Here is a 23,236-nt window from a genome sequence, read left to right as displayed (position 1 = left end):
CCTGTCCCTGTGCCATGTCTGTCCCCCATGGCTGTGACATTCCTGGTGGAAGCTGCACCAGGATGGGGCTGCCTGGGGCCAGAGGGGTCAGCAGGAGGGTCCCCGAGTCCTGCTCAGCACCTGGGGTCTGTGTCCCAGACCTTCACACCCTGAGTCTCCCTATCCTGGATTTCCCACGGCTGGGTCTCCTACATCTCAGCTCTCCATATCCAGACCTCTGGCATCCTGGGGCCTTTACATCCCAGCTCTCCAACACCTCTGGTGTTCACATGCCAGGTCTCCAGCATTCCAGTTTTCCACAGCCTGGGTCTCCTACATCCCAGGTGTCTCAAATCCCAGATCTCAGCACAGTGAGTCCCCTCGTTCCTACTCTCCCACACTCTGGCTATCACATGTCCTATCAGAATATTTGGGGTCTCCACACCCCAGTGTCACCATTCTGGGATGCTGCACCCCTGAAAAACAAGTGCACACACACCCCTTTCGGGTCAGAGGGAAAATAGGGGCTTCATGGGCAAGAACTCGCCCCAGCAGTGCAGCCCCTTGAGGCCCTGCCCTGCCCCCCCAGTGCTTCCCCTTCCTTCCACCCCATTGTTTGAGGGGCCGCAGCCTCCCCGGGGGGCTGAAGAGGGGGTGGGTTGTGGTCCTGGTGCCATTTGGCCCTGGCTGGCCCCGTGTCCCCTGTGCCCTCCATGCCCCCGGGTCTTGGGCAGGACTGGCCCTACATGGCCGAGGTCAGGCCCACGGCTTCGATGTTCCCCGCTCTGTCAAATCCCACTAATCCCCCCTGAGTCATCCCGCAGGCAGACGGTGACCTGGGAGGAATCCTGCAGCTGCGAGGCCCCTCTGCGAGCTCGGGGGGCTCCACGTGCCCCCTCTGAGCTCCCCCCCACCCCCTCTGCCCCAGCAGTCTCGGGTGTGATGAGTTTGGCAGGTCTCAGGCAGATACCGGGGATCAATTCCTGATCCCGGCGATCAATTCCTGCTGCCAGGGTCACGCCTGTGCTTGGGGGGTGTGAGAGTCGGGGTGTGAGGCTTTTCCAGCCGAAGCGTGGCTCCAGGGGAAGAAGCTCCCCGAGGAGCATCCCCGGCCCCCTCCCCTCTCCTGTGGCCTCGCCACGGTGACTTTCTCTTCCCAAAAAGCCACCCGAGCAGGCGCCGGAGGCTGTGGGAGCACCACGGCGCTGGGATGGGGTGCGGGGTGTCCTTCTCTGTGTGGGGGTGCTCGGTGAGCCCCCCAGCCCCCCTTGGCACGGCCCGGGGGCCGATCCCAGCCCCTTCCCGGGGGTGTCGGTGCTGCAGCCCCGGATCCCTCGCAGGGCGCGTGAGTCAAGGCGCATTTTCTGTTTATAGTTGCGCGGGGAGGGGAGTATTTTTACAGCGTGAGTCACCGCGCGTGTGGCTGCGAGCGGAAAACCATCGGGAAGGGAGGGAGGCGGGGAAGGACGGAGGTGGGGAAGCACCCACCCAACCCACTCCTGAACCCGCGCCACCCTCCCCACGGCTCCCGCTCGCCTCTGCCCCGGGGGAGGAGCCCGGCGAAGCCTTAACCCGCAGGGATGCGGATCCTCCGCAGCAGCGGAAGGGAGGCGGCCCCAGCAGCAGAACCCAGGACATTCGCGAGCCCCCCCCCGCCCCACGGAGCCCCCCAGAAAGTCGAGACAGGCGATAACAATTAAGCAGCGCTGACGTCAGATCTGTAAGTTTATTTGCTCAATGTACGACGGCTACATAATGACTCACATTCATGATATTCCATCACTGAGGAAAAACTGCTAAGAATGGTCCGTGTGTGAAATAATTCCTTACAGAAACACGGAGTTGGAAAAATAATCACTGATTAGACCTTAAAAATAGTTCACTGCATAACATGACAAAAAGCACAAACAAAGGCTCATTCAAAGAACACAGTCATTGTTCTCCTACACTGTAATAGTTATAATTTCACCATGACGAACACCAGACATTAAGATTAAGCTAACACTGGTGTTTTCTTTTGCTTTTTTTTTTTTTTCCTTTTTAAAAACAAAATCATATATAATTGCATGTCACTATAGCAACATCCATAACAGATCAGTTTGTTACGATCACTATTTGGTAGAGCAAACTTTACCCCCGAAAAAAAAAAAAAGGAAAGAAAAATAAATTAAAAAACTTTAAAAAATTTTTGAAGACTATTTTGTCATAGGAATACATAACATCTACAGTATAAGTTAATAAATTTCAAGCTACTGTATAGAAATACGACACTAGCATGCACAATATTGTATCAATAGAGTAATGGAGCAGTAATCATTTCACTGGAGAGACAGTATCATAGGCAAGTGCATCTCTTAAAAAATGAAAGAAACCATTCAAGCTGCTTAAAAATCAAGTCCCTGACCCCCACTCCGTTTTTAGCCCTCTTGTGCCATCTCTCCTGCATAAGTTTCCTAAAGCAGCCAGAGCAAAAAGCCAAAAAGAGTAGTAATTATTTGGGAAAAAAAAAAAAAAAAAAAAAAAAAGAAGATAGGTTTTGTAATTCCAGTAAATCACTTCCAAATTATACATCTGGGACAACACTGCTCACGGGACACGGGGGTCAATGAGAGGGAAGCCTAAAGCATCTCCCGGTCCCGGCACACACCGGCACCGCACGCCCCTCGCTGCGGGATGCTGCACCCCGAATTCCCTGCGCCAGACTCAGAGCAGGGGGAGCCCCGGCCAAAACAAAGCCGTGCCGGGGCAGGGCCGGGGGCCGAGGCGCTCCCGGGCAGTCGGGAGGGGCTGGAGCCGTGTCCGTGCCCCCCCGGCAGCGGGAGCGGCGGTGCCGTGTGTGCCACACCGCGCCTGACGCGCCGTGCCGGGCCGGCTCTCGCAAGGGACAGGGGAAGCCTGGTTCCAAAATCAGCGTCAGAATCACGACAAGGAATTAAAGCACGAGCGCGGTTTCTCCTCACTGCGCAGCGCTGGGGGAAGCGCTGCAGGGCGCAGCGCTCCGCGGGCCAGAGAACAGCAGTGAACCTCCAACAACCATGGAAAAAATCAAAATTAAAGCTAAATTTATTCAAACTGGGGTAAGTATTACCTGCTAGGCAACTCAGATGCCCCCCGACTCCCACCCCCGGCCGGATCAGACAGACTCGGAAAAGGTTTTGCTAAGAAGAGAACTAAGTTCCTGGGCTCCTGATGGTGGATAGAAATGTCTATGATTGTAGCTCTTCCCTTGAGGAATTTCTCTACCAAATTAGTGTCTAAGCTCCTGAAGTTCACTCATTACACCACAAGCTTCCCCAGGAGAAAGGAAAACACACCCGGCTTCCCTGGTGACAAACAAGGGAGCCCTGGGTGCCGGAGATCTGCTGACAAACCTCATGGTACAGTGGGAGAAAGTCAGGCAGAGTGAAATGGCAGTGCAATCCCTGAGGAAGCAGCTGTGGCACCTTAAATCAGGATGGTCTTTTGAAATACCAAACACAGTACATGACATACAGACCTGAATGCTCTTTTTTTTTTATTTTTTTTTTTTATTATTTTTTATTTAAGTGGCATTTTTAAGTTTAAACACTTCCCCCTTTATCTAATTAAGTTCTTAAACCTTTTGCTGTGGACTTAAAATAGTTGAAACAGCCGCTAGCCAAGCACCTGTTAAGCTGTTGACCAAAAAACTAGAGCAGCTTTGATGTTCCTCGGGCGGGCGGTCTTCTTGCCTTGGGCGACACAGAATAGCTAAAGCCAGTCCACAGGCGAGGACTGCTCAGGAAGGCAAGCCAAAAGAACTAGCAAAAGAAAGAAAAACAGACAATCAAAGGCTTGATGTCATATGGCTGTAATGTAGAAATACTGTAAACTGCAATTTAGTGTTAATACTGTAAGCTACCCTAATAAATATCTCAATCAAAAAAAAAAAAAAAAAAAGGAAAAAAAAAAAAAGGAAAAAAAAAAAAAAGATTGGATGGCCTAAATCCCAGGGCTTTGCGAGCCCCAAATTCTTTAGTTTTGTTGGTTTTATTTTTAATTCCTTCTCAATTTGGGGATTTGCAGCTGCGCCCTGGCAGGCAGAGCGCTGCAGAGAGAGGCCCCGCGATGTGGTGCGGGCACACGGCACCTGGGCTGCGGAAACAAACGCTCGAAGCCTTACTGGAACCACAGAACTCCTTTTTTTTTTTTTTTTTTTTTTTTTTTGGTTGTTTTTCTTAATGTTTTTGCGTTGCTTTCCTTAAAAACGAGGGCCATTCCATCCACGCGAATTCGTCTTAAAACCCTTTTTATTTCTAGCAATAAAGTTAAATTAAAGACAGCTCCACTTGTATTAATAATCTACAGAACAGTCCATATGCCAGTGAGGCTGCTATTCCATACCAGCACAGCCAGCCTGACTTCCACTAGTGGTGTTTTGGCAAAAATGTCAACGAGGCAATCAAAGACAGGTTGTGGGGGGCCTCCCTGGGAAGGTGTCCCCTCCCTTTCCCTCCCCCACCCCGGACCCCCCCCCACTCGTGGGAAAAAAATAAAGACTGCAGTAGTTAGCATCAGCGTGCGGCTGCCAGTCCATCGGGGGGGTCTAGTTGTTGCCTTCTCCGCCGTCGTCGTCTTGCTGATCGCTCGTCCAGAGCGTTAGGTTGTCGCGGAGGAGCTGCATGATGAGCGTTGAGTCCTTGTAGGAGTCCTCGTTGAGGGTGTCCAGCTCGGCAATGGCGTCGTCGAAGGCCGTCTTGGCCAGGTGGCAGGCCTGCTCCGGCGCGTTCTGGATCTCGTAGTAGAAAACCGAGTAGTTAAGCGCCAGCCCGAGCCGGATGGGGTGGGTGGGCTGCATGTGCTCCTTGCTGATCTCATGGGCTTCGCTATAGGCCTTCTCTGAAGACTCCACCACGGTCGCCCTCTTCTCCCCGGTGGCCACCTCGGCCAGGTAGCGGTAATAGTCCCCTTTCATCTTCAGGTAGAAGACTTTGCTCTCGTACTGCGTCTCGCTGCAGTTCTTGATCAGGTAGTTGTCCAGCAGGCTCAGCACATCCTGGCACACCGCTTCCAACTCCTTCTCGATCTTCTCGCGGTAGGCACGGACCATCTCGATCTTCTTCTCGTTCCCATCGGCAGAGGTCTTCTGCTCGATGCTGCTGATGACTCGCCAGGACGAGCGCCGTGCCCCCACCACGTTCTTGTAGGCGACGGACAACAGGTTCCTCTCTTCGTTGGACAGGGGCTCGTTCAGCTCCGTCACCTGCATGGGGAGAGGGGGAGAGAAAAGAGACACTTGGGTTAAACCCCAGTTGTTGGACATTCCCATCACACCTCTGGGTGTTCCTGTGCATCTCTAGACGGAGGCGGGAGGAGGCAGTCGGCTCACAAAGTCCTGCTCTGTCATCCAGCTCTGTCATCTGCTCCCATCCCAGCAGGAGCCAGCTGGGAAATCCTGCTGTGGTCCAGACCCACAACAAAAGGGGTTGGGTTTTACTTGAGAGATCAGCATTTTCCAGAATGAGAAGCATCTTCTAGGAAGGAGATGACTTTCACCTGTAGGATGAGAGTCGGGCTTGGTGATGCAGGGGAGAGGGACAGTCAAAGCAAGAGGGAGGAGACGGTCCAGGGTTACAAACTGCATGGATTAACACCACCAGAGCTACAGGGTGCTCATCTTTTCTGCTTCCCATGAGCACAGGGCACGCTTCCGAAACACTCAAAGAATCTATGAGACAGTACAATTACAGCTGCCTCAGGCACCTGCACAGAGGAGGATTTAAAAGCTCACATGGCAAGGGGAAAACCCCCCCCACTGGATTTTCCTCACTGAGGTTAACAGTGTTAACTCACACCATCACCTGCCTCATGCACCTCAAAAAAAACAAAGGGATTATGAAGATGATGAGCACAGAACTCCCTCAGTTACATGGGAAGCATCACTCGGTACCACAATAATCCCATTCCAGCTCCCACAACACCATCACTGGCTGGAGCCACCTGGGCAGCACCTTTGGCCAAGCACTGCACCAGCTTCCCATTCCCAGGGGCAGGAGAAGCCCTTGGAACAGACAGGACACCACAGGGCAGCTCCACACAGCTGTTCCTCTGGAGCAGTTACAGCTGCCAAGTGGCACTTTGAGCCTGGGCATGGCCACTGTCCCCTTTCCCCCAGGACACATCCCCGCCCCCCATCCACACCCTGGCACAGCCACCTGGGAATCAGGCCAGCAGAGCAGGAACCTGTGAGCCACCTCACGGTAGTCAAGGATTAGGTAATGGTTTGGACATGAAAGGCTTCTGCAAATACTGAGTCACTTTCACAAGGATCTGTAAGGACAAGGTTTGCTCTGGGCCCAGATAACCACGTTTATGGTAGGGATCAGGAGGCCAAGGGCTCCTGCTGGGAGGTGAAGGATGGCCCAGCCCAGGACCTCACTTGAATGGCCTGGAATGACTCACACTTGCTCACACCGTGTTGACCTGCATGTTCCAGAACATCCACTCCTCCTGCAGCTCTTCAGCCATGCTCTGGCTAATGTCTCCTCCCAAAACCAGGCTACAGCTGAGCCTGGTTCCCCCACAGCAAGTAGAGTCTCTGATCAGACCCCCTCTAGCCCTTTCCCTCAAGGCAGAGGCAGCAAGGAGACCCTCCACTCCCACACCGGCTGTTGTGTGGATCTGTGCTGCTCCACGGGATGCTCTAGAGCCTGGCAGAGGAGCACCAGACATCCCTTTTCCATATGGAAGAGGGTCTTCCTGTGCAAACCAGCACAACTGCTTCTGCTCCAGGGAAATGGGTGTCACATGAACGAGGGCAGGATCTCCTGGGACTATCAGCAGCCGCCAGCGGCGCAGGACAAAGAGCACAGGGCAGGGTGCCAGGGCAGCTCCCGGTGTTCCCACCCAAGGTAAGCAGGGCAGCGATGCCTGGGCCATCTGGCAGCTCCTGGTGCCAGGCTAACCCTCACACCCCCTCTCCCAGCCAGGACAATGGTGACTGCTCAGCCACAGGGCTCTGGGATCCCTGTGATATCCTGCTTCCTGCAGCTGGGCCCAACCACAACATGCCCATACACTTGTATGCTGCCTCCAGCCTGCCTGGTGCTCTGAGGTCTCTACTCTGCAGTTTTACAGAATGTCTCCCTTCATTCTTCCCTCTCAGTGACACCTGCACAAACATATAGTAATGATTCTGTGAGTTAAAGACATCTCTGAGAGCACAACAAAGGTGTCCCCCTGCCCCAGAGTTTATGGGTTGCCTGTCCTCAGAGATACTAAAGACTCCATCAGGTTACCTGGGGGTCTTGTTCCACCTAAGCTGCCCTGTTTTGAGTGAGGGATTTGGAACTAGAAACATCCAGAAATCCCAGCCTGAGTTATTCTCCTCCAGCCATACAAGAGACTCAGTGATTCCAAGAGTTTTCTGTCCTGCCAGGGGTTGTGGAGACTGATCACCACATGCAATCTTGCTTTTAGCAAGGTGCTCCCTGAGAAGAGACATCAGTTTTGAAGTGAGGACCAAGCAGGTGATCTAAAGCTGCCCCACAGCCACGTCTGCAGATACTTATCACTTCAGGAAGTAGATTTACCTCCTCTCACCAGAAGAGTCTTGCTGCAGGACAGATTTATTAAAACTACAGGGAGTTTCGTGGGATTAGCTTTGCCATAAACATTTTAAATTCGAAGCTATTGAGGATTATGGAGGAAAGTTGCCTGTCAAAATCCTTTCAACAAACTGGCTGACAGATGGAAGGTACACCTGAGGAGACAGCAGATTCCCCCAGAGAGCTCACAGGGAACTTGTAAAAGCAGGAAGGGAGCCTTGTTAACCATGTCACTGCTCTCTAGCAGGACCCAGACTCCTAGGAAGGAGCACTGCAGAGACATGGCCAAGATGCAACATGGGTGGGGACAAGGACCACGTTCCCCAGCACCGGGAGAGGGAAGAGGCTGTAGTCCCACACATTTCAATTCACAACTGAGCCGAGGGAGGAAGAACAGAAAACCATCTGGCTCTTGCATTCCCAGCAGGAAGAAAATGCAAGATGCCCAGGACACAAGGTATCAGACAGCAGGCTACACTGAGCTGCCTTATCAGAGTCAGAAAAAGGCAGAAAAGATGGATCCCAGGTTCAGCTGCCTTTGAGGACACCCCTGCCCTCGGTCTGCCCAGAGCTGCCTGCTGCCCCTCAGCTGCAGCCAAGAGCCTGCTGCCCGCTCGCCTGTGCTGGCATTTCCTGCCACAGCCCCCTCCACACTCCAGACTGTGCAATCACTGTCACTCTGCTCTTCCCACAGCACTGCACCAGTGCCCATCTCCAGCAGAAACCACTCTGACACCTCTGCACCAGCCTGTCACGTGTGTGTGAGGCTGTGCCTTCTGTGTAGCCTGTGCTGGCCAAACAAATGCTGATTTTTTTTGTTTTCTTACACTGCAGGATACCAAAACAAAGTGAGTTTGCCACAGGCAAAACAGCAGGTTCTGATATACTGAATTCATAGCGTTGCACTGATTGTCTCTGATATAACATCAAATAAGGCCTGGATCACACTGCAGCAGTCACATTCCTGAATGGCAGAGGCTTCCCCCTTCTTAACTCAGACCCTGAAGAGGTCTCACCTCCCCAAAGAAGGGCAGTACCCTGATCAGGTCCCCTGATGCCATTTCCAGCACTGTTAGATGGAGTCAGAGACTTCAAATAGCCAAAGGAAAATCTTAATTTGGCATTAGGAGGGCTCTGCAGGAGCACAAAGCCATCAGCCCCTGGCTAGAGGTCTACCTGCTCTTTGGGAAGCTCAGTCAGTTTGGAGTTTTACTTCCCTGGCTGCCAGCAGAGAACAGCAGAATTTGCTCTGCAAATCTCAGTAACTGTCCAGCCTCATCTCACTCTTGCGCCCAAGGAGATTGGGGAGAAGGGCAGGAGATGCATAAGCCTGAAATGGTGTCAAGTCCTGGATGTAGCATAAACACCCAAGGACAACGAGCTGACCCACATGGTGGAAACCTGATAGAGGAAAGTCTTTTAGCTATTCTGGAAAAAAAAAAAAAAAAAAAGGAGAACACACCTGCCAGGAGCAGACTGCACAAGGACACCCAGGCAGGGAGCTTGGCATGGAGCAGTCCATGCTGCCAGGCTCTGGCTGGGAGGCACATTCCATTCACTAAGCTTGAGGACACTGCCAGTTCCAGTCCCACCAGTTCCTCTGATGGCACAGTGTCTGCACCACCAAGACTCAAGTGCCCTTAAGCCACGGGGAAATTCCATCAGTTCCCGTTGGACAAAAATAACTGGGAGTTTAGGGTTTATACTGTTTGGGAGACCAGAGGCTTGTACAAACCCAAGCCCTCTGATTTGCAACAAAGCACTGCAGAGGCAGCACCATCTCTGAGAAGGTTTTCCTGATTTCTCCACTACAGCTGGAGCTCTGACTCAGCACCCTGCCCAAAATCTGGCAGGCTCCCAGCATGCCCGAGGATCACATTGCAGCCAGGGAAGGTTCAGCCTCACAAGGAGAAGCCAGGGAGCCAGCAAAACTTTACCTGCCCCTAATGTCTAGGTATGTAAATTCCAATAACCCAAGGGCTGGTTCTACAGCACCTTCTTTCTGGAAGTATCCCAATTAACAGGCTTTGGTGAGACCCATGGGGAAGGTTTTTGCCCAGAGAACAGCAAGATAGGTTGGTTAGGGGCTTATCCCAGGACTCCCATCCTCCACTTCTCACCTTGCATGACTAGGTCTTGCACATACATCAGGAAACGATAATTTTTGAGGTCCCTTCAGTGACTGCAGTGGAGATCCATCACAGGACTTAGTTCTACCTGTTTATCCTTGCACACTTTTCACTTAGCTTGATAATTAAGTGCCCACCCATTTACGGCTTCTGCCTGGCTTTGATGTCTTATCTTAAAGCAGACAGCACTGGCAAGCTGAGAGGACCCAGAGATCCTTCCCTGGGGAATACCATCAACATCTGACAGTTTAACCCAAGTTATAAACCTCAACACCTGCTCTTCTTATTGCCTAAAAGAGAATCCGAGTCCTTCAAGACATCAGACACCTACAAAAGAGCAAAGCTTTCCTGGAGAGATGGAGACAGCCATGAAAAACTTCAAACTGTTCACTGAGAACAGCTTTTAAAGATCACCAGAGCTCCTCTCCCACCACAATACACAACATCCCTCTCCCCTTCAGCACTCGTGCTTCCTGTTCTATCTACAGCTCCTGCACCATGTAATTAAGTTTGTTATCTCTCCACACAAACCCCAGCAAGCACCTTGTTTTCCTTCACATGCAGCTCGTTAGCTTGAGCTCTGGCCTGAAGGTCCCTTCTCTGTTTCATTTTTTGAAAGGCAAATGTGCTTTTGAAACAATGTTCTGACCAAGTCCAGCCCTGAAATTCCTTCTTGGTCTGTAGCCACTAGCAAGGGGAGCAACCAGCACACAATCCCCTCCAGGCTCAGGCCGCTGAAAAAGTTCACAATACCTGCAGACATGTCACCTTCCCTCCCATATCTCCAGCTGCTGTCTCATGGTGGGACCCCACTACACATGTGCAAGGACAGGAGGACATGGCCTCAGGCTGTGCCAGGGGAGGCTCAGGCTGGACACCAAGAAGAATTTCAACAACACAAAGGGTTGTCAGGCATCGGAAGGGGCTGCTCAGGGAGCTGGTAGAGTCCCCATCCCTGGAAGTATTCAAGGAATGACTGCACATGGCACTCAGTGCTCTGGTCTGGTTGACAAGGTGGTGACTGATTAAAGATTTGACTCTGTAACCTTGGAGGTCTTTTCCAAACATAATGATTCTGTGACAAGACCACCTTCAGCAGTCCGAGTGCTGTCATTTTGGAAGGTCATGATTGACATGCTGCCTGTTTTTCTGCCCCCAGCTTGCCCTAACTTGAAGAAATGGCTGCCCTCAAGCACATGGAATTGTCACCATTACCCAGCAGCCTGGTGACAGTCACGACTCGATGTCACACAGCCTCAGCAAGAACAGCTTCTCCCCAAGCGCCAGAGCGAGCTGTCCTACAACTCCATCGCAGCAGTTGCAAAGATGCTTTTCTTAAGCACTGTCCTACTTTGGCAAAGTAGGCGTGTGTTAAACCAGACCTAAATCTAAAATGTTACCAGATTGGTTTGGGTTCTTTTCCCGTGTTGCATCGCCTTCGCCCCCATGTCACACTTCCAAAGTGGAAGTCACACCATAGCTGCTTCTTTCCTCGCTGACCCCTTCCGCTGTCCTCTGCTCATGTTTTAAGTCAGCGTGGCCAGGGGGATTTTGGGTTGTAGGTCGAACCCTTCCTCTCATCCTAGACAAGACCAAAAAAAGCACATGCAGGCTGTGGGCAGATACAAGTTCCCCACTGCCTTCTCCTTTGTCTGTTTCAGTATGAATGATCACCTGCTAGTTCCCGTTTTCTAAGCTGGCAGGGCCAGTTCACACCACAGGACAGCAGCTGAGGGCACATGGGATGGTTCTGCCATTACATTTCAAATTGCTCTCAGTGCCTCAAGGACCAGTGTCTGCAGAGAACTGTTTACTGCTTGTAGCCCAACTGCATCTCAGAGGCTACTCAGGCGCTCCAGACACCAATTAGGATTTCTGCATGTTCCTGCATTTAACAGCAGCTTTCATCCCACTCTGCAGCCTTTATTACTTAAGGCGACTTTGAACCACCCAAGACAAAGTTTTCAAACTGGGAGATGTGGAAACCAAGAGCTCATTTATTTCATTGGCCTTTGTAGCTTAATAACTACATGTGATCACACTACATTCAGGTTGGATCAGTCCTTGGAGCCTGCAGACCTCCTGCTCCAGTTTCAGTGTGGCCATCATGGATTTCAGTTAGAGAAAAAGCAAGTTTCAGCTACTTGGATCATTTTTGCACATGAAAGGTTGAAGGGAGCCAAGGTGAGAAAACCAGTGAGAGCAGCAGAGCCCTGAGCTTCTCCATTCAGTGTCTGGCAGCAGCATTTCATGTACCAGCCCTTATCTGCAGCACTGCAGTCCCAGGACTTGGTCTAACGACTGTGGGGGTTTTTTTCTGCTACAGAACACCTGGGTGCCATTGATTTGTGTCTCCAACTTCTTCTGCAGCTTGAGATAAGGCAAACACGAGGGAGCATCTGCCTGCCATGGCTATTGTGGACAGAGAGCAGCCCAGACACATCCCAGTAACCAACTGGAAGGAACAACCCCAGCCTCCCAGTTTTGTGCATGCTCAAGTGTGGAGCTACAAACCATTTCTGAGTTAGCACTGCACAGGTTTGTTGCAGGGAGCTCCTCCTCTAGCCAATATGTGCTTTTTGAGCCAGGAAGGAATTATGCTCAAGTTTTCTTGTCTTCCTTATTAACACCCTGATTCTCATTAGCCTTACTGACAGGCTATTAAACGAGATTCTGAAAACTGGCCGTAGAACAACTTGTTTCAACATCTTGCTGCCTCTACCTGCCTCGTACTTATTAAAAACTCTCAGGAAAAATGATTGACCTCTGTTGGCCTAGTGCCTTCCAGCCACCAGATGGAGAGAGCAGCAAGTCCAACCACATCAGTCCCAGCATTTCAGAGGACTGTCACTCAGGGCTCATCACACCATCTCTGGCAGATGGGATACCAGCACCTTTGCCTGCTAACTACAAAGCAACAGAAGGGATGCCAAGCTATTCCTTCCCCAGGATATGGCAGGCTGGCAGCATCATCTGCCCACTGCTGCGTTCCTGTGAGTGCCTCAGCAGCAGCCCAGGATCACCACCACCCTTCTCCATCACCCAACAGCTTGGGGAGCTCTCCTGCCATCGGATTATCCGCTCTGCTCCCTGCTGAGCACGTGGATGACCAGTGCCACAGTGTGCCGCTGCCATGAGAGCTCAGATGCACCCCTGGAGCTCACAGCAAGTTTCAGAAGCTCAGAGTTGATCCATTGATCCTTTTGGAAGGAGAATGACAATTCATGGTTGCTCTAGGCTCTTCTGGGCTGCATTAAGCTTCTCCAGGTGAGAACTGAAGAGCTCTTCAAGAGTAACTGCAGCTCTTTTCTCAGCAGCATTTCTGTACAAGTTTAAAGATTTGGATTTTCCAAATTTCTGTTCAAGCACTATTCCTCAGAAAATTCCATCTACTCACAGGTTTTTGAGCTGAAGCAGCCATCCACAGGATGGCCACTGGACATTTCTAGAGTCTTAAGACTTGGTCAATGCAGAAGAAGATGGGTTTTTTTCTCTCCAATTCATGGTATAACAAACCCAAGCTAGACAGATTTCAGGGACTCTCTAGATAAATATACCAAGTTTCATGTGGGGAGGGTGTTTAGTGCTGCTGGGAGCATTAGCTGCTTAAAGATTTACCTCACAGCTTCTAAGGGTACTAATCTGGCTCAGATCTTAGTGCTTTCCTGCTCACCTCCAACCCCACTGCCAGGCACTAAGAATCCTGCCACCAGATCATCAAATCCTCCCCAGAGCATCAAGTGCCAGGGCTTGTCCTTAATCAGGGGCTCAAAAAATGCCTGTGCCCATGACCTCTACCTAGCTGAGCCAAGTGAAGAGAGAAGACATGATGTGCCATGGGCAGCACATCCCAAGGTTGAGAGCATGTTCTGGTTGCTGGGAGAGCTTGTTCCCAGCAGGATGAACTGGGCAATTCCTGGCTGCTGGCATGGCTTCCTTTGGCACAGCAGAGCCACTGCTGCTATGGCAGCTGCAAGCTGCTGCTCCAAAGGGTGAAATGGGAGAAGCTGCAGCCATGCAAAACTCCCTGCAGTGGGCATATATGTTTTTACCTGCTCCATGTCACTCCCCCAAACACTTTGGGAACACCTGGTTGTTGCACATCAAGGTAAGGTTCTGGAAATAAAAAAAAAAAAAAAGCACCTCACAAGATTTTTGCTCTAAGTGTCTTGGTCTGCAGATCCAGCAGTTCCTTGGTGTCTCAGACGTGTTTTACCAGATTAAGCAAGAGATTCCCAGAACACCCAGGTGGATTCCTGCATGCCAGCTCCACGATAGGTTTAATTTCTGCATCAGTGAGTAAGGTGATTATCCCTCCTTTACCCTCCCACTGCTTCAGGGATTTCAGGCTTGATCTTACACACCTCTAGCAAAAGCAATTTTATTTAATTTCTTAAATGAACTTGCAGAACAGAATAAAGTCAAATTTTTGCTCTGACAGTTTTCTGGAGCACTGCAACCGATTTTAAATTACAAGGAGGGTCACTTTACTATCCTAGATCCAACTGTGGGTTTAACTACCATTGCCTGGCTCCAGCCATCTCCTCCCAGCCTCTTCTGAAGCCCAAGGGACTCCCACCACAGATTTATCTCAGTTCATCACAGGTGACAGAACCCCTCAGGCACCAACGTTGACACCACCAAATGCAAGAAATCATGCTCCCAACTTCTAGGTAATGAAATATTCATCCCATGTAACAAAGCCCAACAGCATAAACAGGCAAAGCTCCAACACCTGCCCCAGCTGGGTGTAAATCAAAGGCTGTTAATCTTCCCCAAGTTCTCATTCACTGCTGAATACTAAGCATTAGCCTTTTACAAGTAGAGATCTCCTACAGCAATTGCTGAGTGTGTCTGTTAGCACATGGCACAGCAACAGCTTCTCCACCTACTATTAATAAACTTTATGCTGCTGAGCACCACAACTGTCCAAACAACATGTCCATCAGCAGCCTAGTTAGCACTGAAGCTGAGACTTCTTGCTGGTGTTTTTCTAGAGCCTTGCTGAAACCATCTTAGAGAGGAGTCAGAAGCACACTGACACGCAAAGTAGCTTTGCTTGGTATGTAAGCAAAGACACATCCCAAGCAAGCCAACCCATCCAGCAAGATCAGAGGGAATTTGCAAACAATTAAGGAATGGTTTGCACTTGGAATCCCTGCAGACTTGCGCTGATCCAAGTGCAGCTGCCTCAAACACCCATAGACGGACTCAATTCCAACATCTCCTTTATAGAAGAAAAACATTAAGTACTCTAATCCCTAATCTGGGGATCACTTTAAGGGAATCTCACGCCATCATCAGTGACATGTTCTCTGGTTACTCTCCCACTGCAATTAACTAATGCACTGCCCCTGGTCACTAGGATCACTAGCCTGGGGCCAAAAATCAGGTTCGTTTAATATTTAATTGAGCATGTACTGGGTCATGTCTGAGATGTGACTAAATCTGGGTTAGCACAGAAAAACCTGAGACTGGGGGAAGTTTGCCCTTAAACAGGCAGACAAAGGCTTTTGTTTGGCCAGCTACACGAGGGCTTTGCTTTTGAGAGAATCTTGTCAGTGTTTCCTGCAGCCCAAGGACTGCTGCCTCATCATTTCAGCTCCATTTTCCAGAATTTACCATTTCTGAGCTTTCCCAGACTATACCAAGATAACCAGCACTGCAACCAGCATGAGACTCCTGGGTTAAGATCAACCTTTATGATTTACCAGCCCCAGCAGCTCCCAGGGCTCCAGCCCACAGGAGGGACCAGAAAGATGCAGCAGCTCAGCCTCACTGTCAGTGTGCACTCAGAAAAGATGGACAAAGCTATCCTGCTGCTGAACTCCTCCCCCAGACACGCTCCCCACCCCAGAGCCATGGGTGGGAATCCCACATCTTGACATCTGGATTCTGGAGCAAAGAGTCAGGCCTCTTACTTAAAAAAAATAAATAAATTTAAAGAGCAGAATGAAAGTCATTTTGTCCACATTTTCCTTCATTTTAGGCTGGCAGGATGGACTTTGCTCATTAGATCAAGCAGCCAGGGGAAAAACATTCCCACAAAGCCATTTTGTTCCAATGGGGAAAGAAGAGTTCCCCCACCTTCAATGACTGAAAGCTGCACTGGCAGAAGCACAGGTAGAGCCTGGCAGCCAGCAGAACGTTTTATCTCAGTGCCACCAGCACAAAACTGGCCACCACCATTTATCTGAACAGCTTCTTCAAGTCAAGCCAAAGGTTTCAGAGGCTGAAAGACAAAGCCACCAAAAATCCAGCACACTGACCAATCCATAGCTACTTCCCCTTGTTTTTAGCTGGTTTCCAGGCTATTGTTGCCCAACAGTGACCATCACTAGTCAAATTGAGTCAATACTTTTGTTTCCACTCAATTTTGGCTTCCCAGACAGGGCAGTTGCTATTTTCCAGAAATGGCAGTTGCCATTTCTTTGCAGTCATGTGAATCTAACATTGGGGAGCAAGACTTCAGCTAAGGACCAGTTAGGTTAGTTACCTTTCCAGTAAAGAGCAGAAGTTGATGAAGGCTTTCAGCTTTTCAGAAGGAAAAGACAAAGGCTTGACCAACAAAGGAAAGAAGGTTTAAGCTGGCTCCAAACCAGGTAGCACAAAAATACTCCTCACAGCATCAGCTTTGGAAAAATCTGTCTCGAGCTGCAGAGCACTGAAGCGTAGAAGAACGCCTGGAAGCATCAGGGGTGCAGAGACACGTCACATCACAGCTTTGCCACGGTGAGGTGGAAGATGATGCCTGTGTCCTATCAAGACTGTCAATGGAGAAACGCTTGGGAAGCCAGGCAAATCCTGTTCCACTGTGCTTTGTACTGCAGTTATTCTAATATGCATTCACATTTCGCTGGCAGCTCAGGAGGCAGAACAGGGCAGAAAAGCACAAGGCAGAGTCCTAAATGCCCCAGGCATTGACCCATCTGAGGAAAATCTCCCTCAGGTCAGACTGGAGGTATTTTCCAATGCCTCTTTCCCTGTACCTGCCTCTGAACAGCCCAGGGTTTGGCTGGGACACCAAGCAGCCAGCTCTGGTCTGAACTAGTCTGACAGTCCTCCTGGCTCTTCCCTGCCAGACTGGAATTGAGCTCCCAACACACACCACTCACCTCTGCCAAGGGAAAAGCAGCACCAACAAGTTCAGCAGTGCTCCACATCCAAGGACACGTCTGAGCTCAGAAAAAGCCACCGCCCAAAAAGCAGCTGATTACTCAAGCACTAGCAGTTGGGAAAGCTTGGATTCTTTATTTTGCCTAAGTATGTAGCCTTGCACACAACTTCTGTGCATGGTTTACTTGGCATGAAGCTGCTCCAAATAGAAGCTTAAGAGTTCAGTCACAGAGTTGGTGCATGAGGCCCTGCCAAATGTGTCACCATCCATGGAGGTTTCTCCAGACATCAAGTCATGGCCACCACTCTCCTCCCCAGCCCCTGCTCCATCAGCTGCACCCTGAGCCATGTTTCTCCTCGTATCCTCAAGAGCAACAACTAGTAGATCCAATTAACTACAGGCCTGCAGAGGTAGTAGAAATACCAGGCTTTGAAAAATCCTAGTCCTTAGGATTGTGACCTTGGGGTCACTTACCAGCCTGGGAATAAAACCCAGGCCCCTCCATAGGCTACTGGGGACCATCAGGTAGCTTTTACTCCACCTCCCTAGTCTTAAGCTTGGCAAGGCTGAGACTGCTTATTCCTATTTGGAAAGCCAAGCTGAGCATGCTCCTGAGCAGCACTAATGCTACTGGCCCAGGCCCAAGAAAAGTGCTTCAGTAATACACATGAAGATGAAAAAGTATGGTGGGGATCCTCAATTTAAGGAAAATCTTAATTCTACCAGCCCTAGAAACTGAGGAAGAACCAAGTTTTTCATCTCCCCGATCACAAACCAAATCCCAGCTGCAGGAGGCAGAGGGATACACCACAGTTATGTGGATAACCCTCACTGCTCTTGAAAGTACCGTCCAGAATATCCATGAGAACCACTAAGAGGATGCCAAAGACATCATCCAGTTGCCAAGAACAGTGTATATGCTGCTAGATGCTGGAGTTTTCAATCCAGGAAACATTTTTGGAGCTGAAGTTCTGTGGTTGTCCCTAAATTGCTGTTCCCGAATATTCCAGCAAGCCCAAGTACACATCATCAATGTCCGAAGAGTTTATTCCAAAGGGTTTAGAGCAACTTTGGGATCAGCTGGTGAACAAAGCTGGGGCAGATAGGGCTTATCCACTGACATTATGAAGCTTATTTGGTGTACTAAAACAATTGACTCTCCTGTGAACAAGCCATCTTTATACACAAGAAGCAACAAATAAAGGTGGTTGAAAAAAAATTTAATATATCAAGACAACTCACACCAATCTTTTTGCACTTTCATGGTTAGACATCGTCCAACAGATCTACTGGATAAGGCCAAATAATCCAAGGGTTCTTGGAGAGCCCTTGCCCAGAGTTTTACTGTTTCTATGCCCCCAGGCATAATTCAACTGCAATATTCTCCATCACAGTCTCAATATCACTTTTGTTTAGTTCAAGAAGAGCTATTTCCAATCAAATCCACCCTGGCTGCTACACTTGGCCAACTAAGAAACCCAGCATGGTCTTGTAAGTCAGTGGCTCTTCCTAAATGGACTAAATAAGAACTCACAGGAGCTCAAAGTAGAATTTCTAAGAGCTTGAGCTGCTGAAGACTGGCCAGTTAATGTGAGCAGTGTCCACTGCAGTCATGTACAGGGCATACTGCTAGCTGCCTGTGGCTTAGGTGCAGATGTGACTCAGGCTACTGCTATGAGGTCCCAAGGCCGAGTCATGCAGAGACAACCCCACACTGTGAACACTACAAGGTCAGAAGAACAGGAGCTCCTGACAGACACCATCCTGTCCGGACCCCATGGACCTCCAGGAAGGAAGTCCTGCTCGTGAGTCAGGCTGTCTCCAATCCCTACCACCAGTCCACCAGCAGTCTGGAGGCACCACGAGGCTGGGCAGCATGCAAGACGCCTGCACAAGAGCATCAATGTTGCCATTAGATGCCAACGTCTAATGACTGCAACATCCACCTCGGCACTGGGAATGGTTTCTCCAAAGCCTTCCCCAGCCCCCCTGGGAAGTGCTACTACAGCAGCTCGCACTCCTTGCTCCCCTCCCACCATCACAGATGGCCTGCCCAGCACTCCTCCTGGAGAAGCCTTTCCACACCATCCTTTTGTCTGTCTACACTGCGAGCAGAAAGCAGCTAATCATCCCTGCTCTGCTCCCTGGGGACTCTCCAGATAGGATGGATTTGTGTTACTACCCCTTTTTCCAAGGGTGAGCCTGCTGTCTGTGGGAAACCTTGCTATCAGCACTAACATGCTGGATGTGGGGGATGATAACCTGCCCAGCTGGTGACCATCACGGGAGAAGCCCACATACCCTGTGCCAGGGAAGGCCTGCAATTCCCCATCCTCATGCTCCTCCTTCATCCACAATGGCCATTTACTGCACCAAGGTGTGGTGTCTAAAGCCTGGAGCAGCCATCTGCTTTCCAGCATCTCCAACATTCCCCCTCCACACTCACCACAGGTGGTGGTTGTCACGTACAGCACAGCCACAGCCCTGCTGCAGAGGTTGAGTCCCCCAAAGTCAAGCAGTCAGGTGCTCCCCTCACAGGGAACAGCCCCACACCTACACCACACATAGGTGCAGTGCAGTATTCTCCCCACACGCTTTTAAAAGGCGACTTATTTCCTGCTTAAGTTATTGCAATCATCTTGTTTATTCACCTGCACATCCCCTCAACATAAAGGTCTGTGGGGAGGCACGTGCTCTGCTGCCTGGGCAGCACTGGCCAGGGGCTTGGCAGGGCTCCCACCTCCGGAAAGCCTCCAGCAGCACCACTCTCCCCAGCTAATGGATATCGATCCCCAGCCCTGCCGTGGGCTCGGACGGTAAAGCTCATCCTGAAACTGAATGAGACAAAAATGCATCTTGCTCCAACCACCAGCACTGTGGGAAGTGAAACCCCAGCAAGCAAGCCCAAGGCCGATGTCTGCCACTGACCACCCTGGGGACTGGCAGAGAGCTTTCCTGTCCCTCAACACCTGATAGGGCTGATGGCATCCCCAGACAGCGCTGAGGTGACAAGGGACATGACCAAGGTCATGCAGCCATACCCTCGATTGATGGGCCCAGCCCTGCACACTTCCTGGGTGTGGTATCACCTTCTGCTCCCTCTGGTAGAAGGGACCATCTGCTGCATTTTCAGAGACCCCCAGTAAACCTGCCCTTTTTGGGGGCTGAAGGAGCAATCTTCCTCCTGGCAGCAGCAACATAAATTGCAGGTAGCAGTCAGGGGCACTGGCAGCTAGCGCTTGCAAGAAGGAAAGAGCTAGATGTTATTATATATAAATATTATTTTAGAGAAACTATTGTGATCCCAGACATCACTGGATGAATCAGCAAACAGCAAGAACCCCAGCACGCCATTCCCATTTTAAACCATTAACACAGCACAGGATCCCAAGCAGGCAGGGCTGAGGCTGAACAAGCCACCCAGCTGCCCCATGTGAGGCGGCCACCAAAATGCAACGGTGAGATGGAGCTGCAGGAAAAAGAACCTCTTTTATGCCCATCATTGCCACGACAGGTTTGAAAGGAGAACCATCCAGCATTTCTCAGCAGGGTGCTAGGGAGGGCTAGGTTTGGAGGGCAGGATGGCTCTGCATCACCTTCGCTAGGCGCAGCCCGCATGCTCTCTGCTACCGCCTGGGTGCATTGCAGCTTGGACCATGGCATATGACATCACTAGGCGTTGCTACGGAAATGAGTGCGAGGTCATCAGCCTCCCGCACAACCGGGGCTGGGGGCTGGGCAGCGCACGGGGACGGGGATAACCGGCTGTGACACGGCTGTGACATGCCCGTGGCCGCCGGACCGGCCGTGCCGGAGTCGGGGCAGCGCGGTGCAGAAAGGAAGAACAAAGCTCTGCCTTTTGTTTGCCGGTGAAGGGAGGCGTCAGCGCTCCCGCTGGGGATCGTTTCCTTACGGCCAAACCACCCCGCAGCTGATAAGAGGCGTTAGCCCGGGTTACTGTTTCACCAGGGCCCGTAAGGGCTAGAAGGAAAAATCACATATATGAGCTCGTAACAACGCCTTGGGTTCGAGCACCCCGCCCGGGGAAGCAGGCTAAGAGAAATTCACAGTGCAACACGGCTGTGAGTCCCGGGCATATCCCTGCTGGCTTTGTCACGGCGGCTGTATTATCCGTAGGAAATGAGCTGTAGGATCTGCTCACACAGCAGGCTTTGCTTTAAAATGAATAGATGCCGCTATCAGAAAACGGTATAAAAGCCACAGTGCAGCAGAGGGACAGCCCGGCTGGTTTAATGTGATAATATCTCGTTCTGATTATCCGTATTTCATTCCTTGATAAGACATCTCCTCCCTCCCCGGGCTCAGGCTGTGACAGTTTTGTCTGTTTGATAAATGCAAGGTTATTGACAAAATGGTGCAATATGGGCAAACAGAGCTGCACCCACGGCAGACTGCGACATTCCCAGATCGGCATTCACTTTTCATCAGCCGAGGAGGACACCCCAGCTCCCAGCAAAGGTTCAGACCTGACTAAGAAGACAAACATAAAGAACAGTTTTCCCCTTTAAAGCACCCCCTCCCTCCCTCCACCCAGTCTAGCCTCTCTGCAATATGACAAATGCAGAATCTTCTGGAATGACTTGATCCTGCCTCCCACGATTGCTTTGTTTGCAAGATCAGATCAGAGATATGTTTTTTTTCCCCTTCTTATATTGTCAAAATGTCAGTATTGAAGGGGAGCGTTCAGTGTCACAAATCAGATCAGCCTGCTATATGCAGAGTCTTTATTTTAAGAGCGTGAAATGAATACAACATGACTCAATTCATAAATCTCCAACCAAGAGCAGTAAAAATAAGAGCTTTGGCAGTGAAAGAGCTCCCGATCTTTGGGGTCAGGGGCACACACCAGCCCCGGCGACCACGCGTGGGAAGGGATGCACGGGGAGGTATTTCGGCAGCGGAGAGAGGTGTGCACGCAACCCCCCCCCCCCACCACCCCCCGCCGGGTCCCCCCTGCCTCACCCCACGGGGCCCCGAGCCGGTGTGACCCCCCTGGGCAGCGCCGCACCCCTGGGCTGGCTCCTCTGCCCCCCCACGCTGAGGCAGGGTGGGGAGAGGGGCCACGGGAGGGGATGCGTGGGGCAGGCAGGGGGGCCTGGGGTGGGGGCAGAGAAGAAATGGGGCTGGGAGGTGATGTGGGGGGCTGCAGGGCTGCGGAGGCAACGTGTTCTAAAGGCAGAGGAGAGGATGTGGGGGTGCTCTAGGGCGGGGAGGGGGATGCGTGGGGCAGGGTGGGGGCAGCAGGGTAGGGGAGAGGGGCGGGGGGGGCAAAGCGCGGGGGTTTAGAGCAGGGGAAGGATGGGGGGCGGCTCTAGGGCAAAGAGGGGGGGATGTGTGGCACTGGGTGGGGGCCCCAGAATAAAGGAGAAGATGCGAGGGGGTTCTAGGGCAGGAGAGAGCGATGTGTGGGGCTGGATGCGAGCCCCCAGAACTGGCGAAAGATGTGGGGAGGGGGCTTTAGGACAGAGAAGCAGGATGCGTGGGGCTGGGTGGGGGCCCTATAGCAAGGCAAGGGATGCGTGGGGGGCTCTAGGGCAGCGGATGGGGGTCGGGAGAAAAGCAGAGTAACTCTGGATCGGGGAAAGCAGCGGGAACGGGACTCAGCTGGGAGTGTCGGAGGGCGAGGGAGCGGGGCCCTCACACCCCCGCGGCCCCCCCGGCCGAGCCCACCACCCACCGCGGGGAGCAGGCGGGAAGGGCGAGGGGAGCGCGGCCCCGGCAGGGCAGCGGCAGCAGAAGGGCGTGTGTGTGTGTGTGTGTGTGTGTGTGTGTGTGTGTGTGTGTGGGGAGCGCGGCGGCCGCGGGACGGGACTCACGTTCTTCATGGCGGCCGCCATGTCGTCGTATCGCTCGGCTTGCTCGGCCAGCCGGGCCTTCTGCACCAGCTGCTCGCGGTCCACCATCTTCGCGGGGTCCGGGGGGGAGAGGGGCGAGGAGACTGCGGGCTCCGGGAGGAGGAGGAGGAGGAGGAGGAAGGAGAGGAGGAAGAGGAGGACGAGGAGGGCGCGGCGGTCTCGGCGCTGCTGCGGCTGAGGCGGCGGCGGCGGCTGCGCCCGGTGCTGTGCGCGCGCCGCGGGCCACCACAACCCCCCGGCGCGCGCCCCGCCCCGCCCCGCCCCTCCCCCGCTGCTCCCTCCCACCCCTCCCGCTCGCGGGGCACGACGGGAGATGAAGTCCTCAGGTGCGGAAGCGGTACTGAGTTTACACGGCCCAGCGCCTCCCTCCAGGACTACAGCTCCCGTCGTGCCCCGCGCCGAGACACCGCCCCCCTCGCCCCCCTGGGCCCCGCCCGTGCTGATTCACCGGAGCCCGGGCCGGGTGGGCCGCGGAGGGCGCGGCCCGCGCCGGGGGGAGCGGGGAGGGGGCCGCGGGAGGTACCGCGGGGCGGGCGGTGCTCGGCGTGGAGCTGCGGGACAGCGCCCGGC

The 23,236-nt window shown here is 52.1% G+C and overlaps 1 protein-coding gene across 1 annotated transcript; it reads right to left on the bottom strand.

Annotated features, from left to right (window-relative positions):
- Nucleotides 1-1,686: 1,686 nt before the first annotated feature.
- On the bottom strand, nucleotides 1,687-22,899 carry YWHAG (tyrosine 3-monooxygenase/tryptophan 5-monooxygenase activation protein gamma). The gene is made up of 2 exons (XM_069033039.1): nucleotides 22,628-22,899; nucleotides 1,687-5,200 (listed from the first exon to the last, which is right to left on the bottom strand). Exons 1-2 carry the CDS (start codon nucleotides 22,712-22,714, stop codon nucleotides 4,544-4,546), a joined length of 744 nt encoding a protein of 247 aa, XP_068889140.1. The 5' UTR covers nucleotides 22,715-22,899; the 3' UTR covers nucleotides 1,687-4,543.
- Between the last annotated feature and the right edge of the window lie 337 nt (nucleotides 22,900-23,236).

Source organism: Aphelocoma coerulescens, chromosome 19 (assembly GCF_041296385.1).
Source record: "Aphelocoma coerulescens isolate FSJ_1873_10779 chromosome 19, UR_Acoe_1.0, whole genome shotgun sequence".
NCBI classification, from domain to species: Eukaryota; Metazoa; Chordata; class Aves; order Passeriformes; family Corvidae; genus Aphelocoma; species Aphelocoma coerulescens.
This window is presented reverse-complemented; position numbering and strand designations above follow the sequence as displayed.

Coding starts and splice junctions, on each gene's coding strand:
- YWHAG (XM_069033039.1), bottom strand. CDS start 22,714: ATGGTGGACCGCGAGCAGCTGGTGCAGAAGGCCCGGCTGGCCGAGCAA. Junction 5,201..22,627: donor TGGCGGCCGCCATGAAGAAC/GTGAGTCCCGTC, acceptor CTCCCCATGCAG/GTGACGGAGCTGAACGAGCC.